We start from the raw sequence: 9,597 nt of genomic DNA on the forward strand, positions 1-9,597 counted from the left end.
GTATTTGAAAATCAAAGTTGTAACACAAAAATGAGATTATTGAATTCAGATAATATTCAAATATACTTCAAGAAAAGGCTCGTGACTGATCCAGCCGACAAAATTTTGTTTACAAATTTCAGGTGTGACCTAAGGGTGCTATTTCAGTGCCCCTTGTTAAAAATCTTACTCAGCAATTAATGGTGCAATCAGAATTTAATGATAAGAAATGTACAGCAGCAAAAAGGTTCTAAAACTCATAATCACAGGGGGGGAACAAACTATATGCACACTATGACAAAATGACAATAGGAGGTTAGCTATGTGTATGGTCACAAAAGGGATAATTTTGGCACCTATTACCCAGAATAAATTGAAGCTGCACCCTTGATGAAGTCTTGAAGTTAACATTTCAGGAACACAAATTATGATAACATTTCAGGAAGTATTGAAGTTAAGCACTTGACTTAGCATTTTTAATTAAAATACATTTGAGTATGGAAAAGGGAAAACGAATAACCAGAAAGATCATACCATGATCTACATAAGCTGTAGAACTTGAGCATGAAGTGTTTGGATTTTTGCTAATGTTTGTTAACCACTTTTTTTTGCCTTAATTGGTTCTGGTCAATGTTTTAGCCTGCCAGAAGTCTCTCCAAAGTGAGCTGAATGGAAATGGTGAGCAAGGTAGTTTGACAAACCAACGGGTATGATACCTCAACTGGTAGTGTGGTGAACTTTATTGTCAAGTAATTTCAATAATGGTCCTTCGTATCTATACTTTGAGCTAGTTTTGTCGCCCTAAAGTTTACCTCTTCAGTGAGCAACAATAAAAATTACTGAAAATGGTGCACTCGGCGAATTTGTCCGGCAGAGCAAACCATAACACGTCAGTTTAGTTAATCAAGGGTGCAATTTATTGGAAACATTTAATTGCTTTTGCCAGCTGTTCATTATTCAAAGTGGGTGGTACAAATAGTTTTTCCTGTATTTTTTTAAAATTTTGATTACTCTTTGGTTTTTTCATATTCTAGTATGAGGATTTAGGTAACTGTTGTCAACTTTAATCCAAATTTCTACGATAAGACTGAACAAAGTCTAGAGTGAGTGTAATTCTACTGCAAATCAAAATTAGTTTTCTGATTCTGAGCTAGAATGTTGGGTTATTGGTATGTAGAAATCAAATTGTGAATAGGAAAGAGTAACATAAAAGTAAATAATTGTAGATGCCTAACTATTACCTCAGCATCAACAAAGACCAGTTTCTTATAGGAAGTTCCTTTCCTTGAAATTTGAGGTTTCCGCTTCTCCAGGACTTGGCCAATTGTAGTCCAATCACTTCACTCTAGGCTGATCTCATAGAACCGTACCAAGTTGCTGTCCATTTTTCTCTGTAGTATTGCTGCAAATAGCTGGGAAAATAACTATGTTAATATAATACTGGGACATGATGTATATACAACAGGTGCATTTAAACAATATGTTTAATAAGACTATGCATTAGCTAAGTGCAAAACTTCTTGGTAAACTATATTTGCAGTCAAATTGTCCAAGGTAATATCGTGTATAGGAGGTCGTATAAGGATCTTGCTAGAATTGTTATTTTTAGCTCTTGAAATGGCAACATAAAGCTGGCCATGTGAAAATACAGGCTCACGAAGATAAATACCAACAAAGTCTAAAGTTTGTCCCTGAGCTTTGTTGATAGTCATTGCAAAACAAAGCCTTACAGGAAATTGTATCCTTTCAAAAGAGATTGGATAATTTGGATCATCTTCAACTCTAAAGCAAATCCTATGGAGAAAGACTTGTTTTCCACTGAATTCACCTGAGCTTATAATAGCATCTATTACATTAGATTTTAATGATCTACATAAAAGTCTAGTGCCATTACATAGTCCCTCAGGTGGATCAATGTTCCGAAGCAGCATAATTGGTGTATTTTGCTTTAGAATTAATCGATGTGGAGGTAAACCATTAGGCATGAGGTTGTTTATGAAATCTTCCAGAATGGCTTGTTGAGAAGGATCTAAGCATGTGTCACGGCTGATATAATCAAAAGAATCTCCTGGGAATTTTTGGATCAAGGTATCATTGATTTCATCTACGAAATCATTTTTGTAGTGAGGATAGCTCTATTGATTCCTGAAAAATTACTGCCAACAAAAATTGAAAAATCTGGATACACTGTGTTGATTAGAGCAGTTAAAGATTTTTCTTCAATGGTATATCTGATGAGCATTTTTGCAGGTATCTCAACATTTTCATCATATATAACTGGTTCAGTTCCATTGCCGATACGAAGAAGATATTCTGTAAAATTGGGGTCCGATTTTGCTCTCATATTTTCTTTCAGTTGTATCTTTTGGAGTTCGCGCTATATATAAGATGTTATTAAACTGGACTGAAAAAAATAAGCTTTTGACCCTCTAACAACAACTGGCAATACTTGTCTGAAATCTCCTCCAAAAACAATGACCTTTGATCCAAATATCTCGGAGCTGTCCATTAGATCCCTGAATAATTTATCAACTTCCTCAATTCCAGCTTTATGTGTCATCGGTGCTTCATCCCAAATTATTAATTTTGCTCGTTACAGTAACTTTGCTAATGAACTTTGTTTACTCACTTTGCACATCTTATTTGGGTTCATATCTAGCGGGATTTTGAAACGGGAATGTGCAATTCGACCTCCTGGAAGTATAGCTGCTGCAACTCCATATGAAGTAGTGGCTAATGCTATGTATCCTTTTGACCTTACTTCCGCTAATAATGCTCTATATAGAAATGTTTTCCCTGTTCCCCCAGGGCCATCAACGAAAAAGCAGCCCTTACTTTTCACAAAGACAGCTTCAATAATCAAATTAAATGCTGCTTTTTGCTCCTTATTCAATAATGATATTGCAGATATATCATTCTCTCTGACTTTTACGCTTATTTCACTCATTGTATCTCTTGTACGTTTGTCAACCTGATCAAATTTCAACACTCTGGGAACTAAAGAATATGAATTGATGTTCTTTCCCATTGACTCTAAAAACTTGTTGATTTCATGAAGGACCCTGTGGTCTTTTTCATAAGCCGATAAGTAGGGTAATTAGGCAAAATCCTCTGACATGGAGCCTTTAAACTTCAACCATAATGATCTAGCATCAGCAGGAGGGAAATAGACTAATAATGTAGCAAATAACCTCCTAAAACTATAAGGCATGTGAAATAGTGTTGCCTCTTCTAGACATTGCTCTTGAGGATTGTTTGACTCAAATAAACCCCTCATGATTGCAGCCTCTCGAAATGTGCTCGCACTAACCCCATTGAATGACGTAGGCCCTTTCACATTTAGCAGCAGTAGCCTTAAAAAATATCGCTCTCCCTTTGTTGGGTTTGCAGTCACTATTCTCCCAATGCAGTCTCTTTCTTTTCTAACCTCCCATAACTTTTTCCCAGGGTACCATACAAAGTATTCAAGAAATTCTTTGTAGGTGCATTTTAGCTTCTTTGCTGTTTCATCAGTAGCATTCATTCTAAAAAACTCAGTCAACATACTTTTTTTTGCATGCTTGTTTTTCATCAAATCTCGGAGATCATCATCATCCTTAAAAGTTAATGATTGATAATTTTCTAAGCGGAGTTGAAGATGGATGACTGCAGGATGTATATCAAACAAGGGAAACTTATAAATTCACCAAATTGCCTCTACAGGGGAAACCCACCTTGCTGCTTGATATTCTTTGATTTCATCTATTTCAGAAGATTTAGCTTCAGAATTGACAGAGAAATGAATTTTGTCATGGCCTTGTATATGTATTTGTATGTATATTTCACCACTTTTATTGTTAAGCAGATTTCTACATTAATGTGGCAATTAAATTTTGCTAAGAGATATGCATTGTATGGGACAACCCATCGATTATCCAACTCATGACCTCATACAAAGACTTTTCTTCCATTATTTCGTCGCCTATAAGTTGGATAAGAGTTTTCCCCATGCAATGTCTTCTCTGCCCAATCTTTAGGATATTTGTTCTTGCATTTTTTGGTGGTAGTTCCTTGCATACAAACATTGTCAGGCATTTTGTCACCACATGGGCCATGCATCATATGTTTTCGGACCATTTTAAATAAATGTTTGTGTTCCACCGGATCAGGTAATTCAACAGATACAATTTGATCATATGATTCTGTTGAGTAAAGTTTTGAAGTAGGGTGTAAAATGATGAGGAAATGAGCATGGGGTAATCCACGTTTTTGGAATTCTACAACATAGGTATAGGCTGCAACTTTTCCAAAAATTTCTTTTTTAAAGAGCTCTTCTTTCAATAATTCAAGTTTTGCGTGGAACACTCTAGCAGATAGATCAACTCTATTTTGTGATTCATTTATTGGCAGCATATTTTTTTTAATTTCTGGCCATGAAGGATTACAAGTCATTGTCAAAAAGAGATCAGGCTTTCCATACTTTTGTACCAAACTCATGGCGTCAACATAACGCCTTTTCATATCCCGAGGTCCTCCTATAAATGAAGCTGGCAAGATCACTCGTTGGCCAAGATTCGAGCCCTTAGCCTCCCCTTCAACAACAGAGTCCATTACTCCTTGGAGCTGTTCAGTTCTTATTAATTTCTGTCTCTTCCTATGGAAGTCAAGCCTTTGTCTTTCTATTTTCACGTACATGTCGACTACATACTGCTGGAATGATCGAGCAGTGTTCAAAATACTAGGTGTATTTTGTTTTCTTATCTGAAACCTATATGCATAATATTCCCTCATCGACACATATTCTTTTGAGTCTTCAAATTTGCTGAAAACTGATGCATAAAATGATAAAAGTTACATTTAGTTACTTGCCTGAAACGTAGTGGTAATAGATAAAATTTTAATCTTGGCTGTTTTACTGACCTTGTTCCTCAGATTGTATCATTTCGTCGGCAGATTTGAAATTGTGTAAAGTTGCATTATCTGTATAATGTTTAGTCCGTCTCTTTCATTTTTTTGGGTTCCCAGTCCCTGATCTCTTAATTCCTGGTTGCCACCCTGTTTCACCTAGGGGAAATAATAATGGATACTACAAAGGATCGTAACAACCATAATAGTATTGAACTCTACGGCTTTCTCCACCATTAGTGTACACTTGAATATGCCTCGAATATGTTTGCTCTGCACCTTCACCCTCTACCCAAAGCGTTGCTACTTGAGATACAGTTGGCTTGTTAAACACCTTTTGATCACTATCACAATGAGTTTTGAGCACTATTTGATGGGATTCTAAATTAGGGACATGACACAAACTTCGGAAGAAGCAAGCATACGGGTTATTTTTCATCACTTCTATGAGCTTTAAGACCACGTTCTCGCTGAGTTTTGCAGAAAATGCCATTCGATTCACAAGCTCATGTTCAGTGTCATGGAAATATAGTTGTAAGAACATCCCCGATCCTCCATGAGGTATAAGTTGATTAATGTAGTGATAAGTCTGTCCCTGTATCTTGAAAGTATATATCCCATTTGTCCTCTTACACAATGACTTGTCATAGTGAACCCCGAATGACGTAAAAGAAAACATGCTGTTATAGGTTCTTACATATGTCCTAAAACACAAAGCTTCTTCAGTTTGCCCCGTAAACAATTCAATCAATATATCTGGAAGCTTATTTTCTTTCAACACTACTTCTCCATCTGAGCAGCAAAAATTAGCAGTCTCTGAAAAGAATTTTTTCGCCCTGCAATACTTACAGTCATCTACTTTAGGTAAAGTATCAGCTTCTAAGATAATAAAGGATAACAATTTAGTTCCTTTAGTCACAGAGCTAATAAAATTTGATTTAGGCACTTATATTCAGCCAATTTAGAAACACTTTTCTTAAATGTTTATTTACCTTGTTTATGTCATCCAGATTGCTTATTCTTTGTAGTTTCTTTGGTCGTTGCAGAAGCTGGCACTAATCAATAATTTTGATATAGTTAGAAACAACACATTCTTATTAATGTTTAGTTTTCTGGGGTATATGTATAAAATGCAGGTGCTCTCTATATATGAAAATTTTAACCCGTCATCTGCGTCAATATCTTGCTTCGAGTGGAGGGTTTCCTAGTGTTCATAGCCGATGAAGATGAAGATCCTAAATCAAGAATTGCAAGTGATTACTGTTTTAGAATGTAATTTATCGTAGAATAGGTGACTACTTTCTATTAGAGTGTTACCTTCGGCAATAGTTATGCTTGGTATATCATTGATAGCATCTGTCAACAGGGTAGTACAGCTACTGCACATCACTGGTTGATCTATAAGTGTCAATTTGGAATATGATTAGCATAAGATATGTGAAATATAAGTTGGAATTAGACAAAAGTTTTTAAGTTACTAATTGCGGAACAACCTGAGGTTTTTTATGTGTTGCCATGTCGACAGGGGGCCTGACAGCAAACATTTGGGGCAGCGCCTATTTATTTATGTATAAAACATCAGCCTTGGCTTTTAATAATACATTTGGGTTTCATTTAGTGCTGGAATTGATCCAAAATACAATCGGCAAACCTGGGGAGTTGTTTGGAGTCGCAGTTACATGAGATGTTTTTTTACAACTTGGTCCACAAAGGTCGTGTGCATCTAAAAAATGATGTATTAACATTTTTCGGCCTGGTTAAACGTATCTTAGGGATTACTTCTGTGACGGCCCCACCTCCCCCTAGGGCGTACCCCAGGGTTCGGCGGGCCGCCTGCCCAGCTCTCGCCGGGACTCAGTCGCTCACTACAGTCCTCAAACAAATATAAGATAAATCTCAATATAACTCAAATGAATTACAAGATAAATCTCAAATATTACATCAAATTCTCCAATAAATAATTACATATCAAAATCGAAGCGTCCATGCTTCCACTGCGCCACTCCGATCCATGATCCAACTATTATACAAGAGGAAGTCCAAATTCAAAGTACACATGAGATAATTCATCTGATCACAGGAATAAGTACTACAAGCCTTCCTTCGCCTTGAGCCCTGTGGAGGGGAATAAAATAGTATTGGGGTGAGCTAAAAGCTCAGCGAGTAACCAGTAAAAGCAATCATCAAATATATTTCACAATAATGCATTTCGATGATGTCATGATTCAAAGATCAAATGTACGTCTTTTGATCTCGTGAGCCAGTGAAATCATAGTACTTGAACACCCAACGCTCAAATAGATCATTTAACATTAACATTAACATGAAGAGGTAGCCCCTTTTTGAGCTCCAGATAAACATGAACATGAACCATAAACAAGGTGGAGACGTTGGTGTCCAGCACAAGACTTTCCCAGAACTCATTGAAGCCAAATCATGTCATGAATCCACATGCAAGCACGCATGATATGCAATCGAATAAATAATGCAAGAAACATTTCACAAGTACTTTGGAAATAGTTTAGGGTCACTCACCTCCACGGCTCCGAAATCATCCAGTATATAACATTGCAGAAGGACACTCAACCCCGTTTCGAGTGTAACCAGGTCAAAAATGCAAGATACCATACCAGAATCACAAAAACAGATTCACAGAATGCATTCTAGCGGAAACATCATAAAGCAGGCTATCCAAGTCCAAATCCAGAAATTCCAAAACCAGATGAAAGATAAGAAACAGGGCTAAATTTCATCAGAAGACCTCAACAACCAATTCGGAAGAAATTCCAGCCAAAACAACCAATTACAGGCGCAATTCTTACATTCGGGTAAAACCAGAATAGCAATAGTAATTTCGACTTTTCTCATTCTACGTTTCTCCGATTGACCTGAAATTTTGTAGGCACCTCTAAAATATAATTACCTACAAATTTAATTTTTTAATCCAAGGCCAATTCGGCCTCTAACTAGGAGTTATAAATTCGGGCAGAATGTAATTGACAAGAACCCTAATTTTCCAGATTTCTTCCAAAACAGAAATTGCTTGCAATTATCCACTTTTTCCACCTTCTAACTTCCTTAAATATCATTTCCAATCATCATACATGACCACATAATCATATCCATATGAAAACAGAATAATCCCCAATAATTATAAAACTTCATCATTTCAACCAAAATCAAGATATAATCCATAAAAGTGCATCTTATACCACCACCAATCATGAATTGAACATCATTGGAGGAAGGAGAGGGGTCCTTCACAACTCACCTTAGCAATACAAGAGCTAGAGCAACTAGTCACCTTAGCTTTCCAAACAACTTCACAACCAAGCTCAACTCCACCAAACTAAGAGGTTTTATGGAGTAATTGGAAGATTAATCGGTTTAATTGAAAGATTGGGCAAGATTGGAGACTAGAAAATTGAGAGCTTTTCTTTCTTTCTTTGAGCAAGAGAATTCGGCCAAGAAGCTTGCAAAATGAAGAGATTTTTGGCCAATTTTAATTAAATGGTAAAGTTATGAATAGTAGTCAAACTCAAGACTAAATCTTATGGTGACACTTGTCACCTTTAGGTTTAAAACTTATCTTTTTGTCTCTCCAATACAAATATCTTAACACTTTGTAAAATAATATCACTTAATACAAAATTCCAACAAGTTGTCAAAAAAATAATGCATTTACCGCACTTGCGGGTCCCACGTTCGAAATACGCTCTTAATTTCTCAAAAACTAACCGATACTAGAAAAATCATTTTAAAACTATCTTTGCTCATAAACTTTATCTGGGGAATTTTTCTAATAAAGAAAATGTAGAAAAGGCGGGCGATTAAATAAAATAAACCCTAGAAAATTAGAAAATTTCCGGGTTCTCACACTCATTCTTTCGGGGCGTCACAAACTCCCCTCCTTAAAAGAATGTCGTCCTCGACATTCCATCTTGTACCAATCAAGTCGAGACATCCCGCAAAAATCACTAATATTTCAGACCAAACCCACAGTCCGGCATCCTAAACTTCAAGCCTAGGATACACTACAGAGATCTGAAGCCTAAGCTCTGATACCAACTGTGACGGCCCCACCTCCCCCTAGGGCGTACCCCAGGGTTCGGCGGGCCGCCTGCCCAGCTCTCGCCGGGACTCAGTCGCTCACTACAGTCCTCAAACAAATATAAGATAAATCTCAATATAACTCAAATGAATTACAAGATAAATCTCAAATATTACATCAAATTCTCCAATAAATAATTACATATCAAAAGCGAAGCGTCCATGCTTCCACTGAGCCACTCCGATCCATGATCCAACTATTATACAAGAGGAAGTCCAAATTCAAAGTACACATGAGATAATTCATCTGATCACAGGAATAAGTACTACAAGCCTTCCTTCGCCTTGAGCCCTGTGGAGGGGAATAAAATAGTTTTGGGGTGAGCTAAAAGCTCAGCAAGTAACCAGTAAAAGCAGTCATCAAATATATTTCACAATAATGCATTTCGATGATGTCATGATTCAAAGATCAAATGTACGTCTTTTGCTCTCGTGAGCCAGTGAAATCATGGTACTTGAACACCCAACGCTCAAATAGATCATTTAACATTAACATTAACATGAAGAGGGAGCCCCTTTTTGAGCTCCAGATAAACATGAACATGAACCATAAACAAGGTGGAGACGTTGGTGTCCAGCACAAGACTTTCCAAGAACTCATTGAAGCCAAATCATGTCATGAAT

The 9,597-nt window shown here is 36.7% G+C and overlaps 2 protein-coding genes across 2 annotated transcripts; both read right to left on the reverse strand.

Annotated features, from left to right (window-relative positions):
- Positions 1 to 1,472: 1,472 nt before the first annotated feature.
- Positions 1,473 to 2,539, reverse strand: LOC113710017 (uncharacterized). The gene is made up of 3 exons (XM_027232866.1): positions 2,429 to 2,539; positions 2,137 to 2,356; positions 1,473 to 2,047 (listed from the first exon to the last, which is right to left on the reverse strand). The coding sequence occupies exons 1-3, from the start codon at positions 2,537 to 2,539 to the stop codon at positions 1,473 to 1,475; spliced, it is 906 nt and encodes a 301-aa protein (XP_027088667.1).
- A 537-nt stretch (positions 2,540 to 3,076) lies between these two features.
- Positions 3,077 to 4,900, reverse strand: LOC140014587 (uncharacterized). Its single transcript, XM_072065647.1, has 3 exons — positions 4,879 to 4,900; positions 4,038 to 4,787; positions 3,077 to 3,624 (listed from the first exon to the last, which is right to left on the reverse strand). Exons 1-3 carry the CDS (start codon positions 4,898 to 4,900, stop codon positions 3,077 to 3,079), a joined length of 1,320 nt encoding a protein of 439 aa, XP_071921748.1.
- Between the last annotated feature and the right edge of the window lie 4,697 nt (positions 4,901 to 9,597).

The sequence above is a fragment of the Coffea arabica genome, chromosome 9e (genome assembly GCF_036785885.1).
Source record: "Coffea arabica cultivar ET-39 chromosome 9e, Coffea Arabica ET-39 HiFi, whole genome shotgun sequence".
In the NCBI taxonomy this organism is placed as follows: Eukaryota; Viridiplantae; Streptophyta; class Magnoliopsida; order Gentianales; family Rubiaceae; genus Coffea; species Coffea arabica.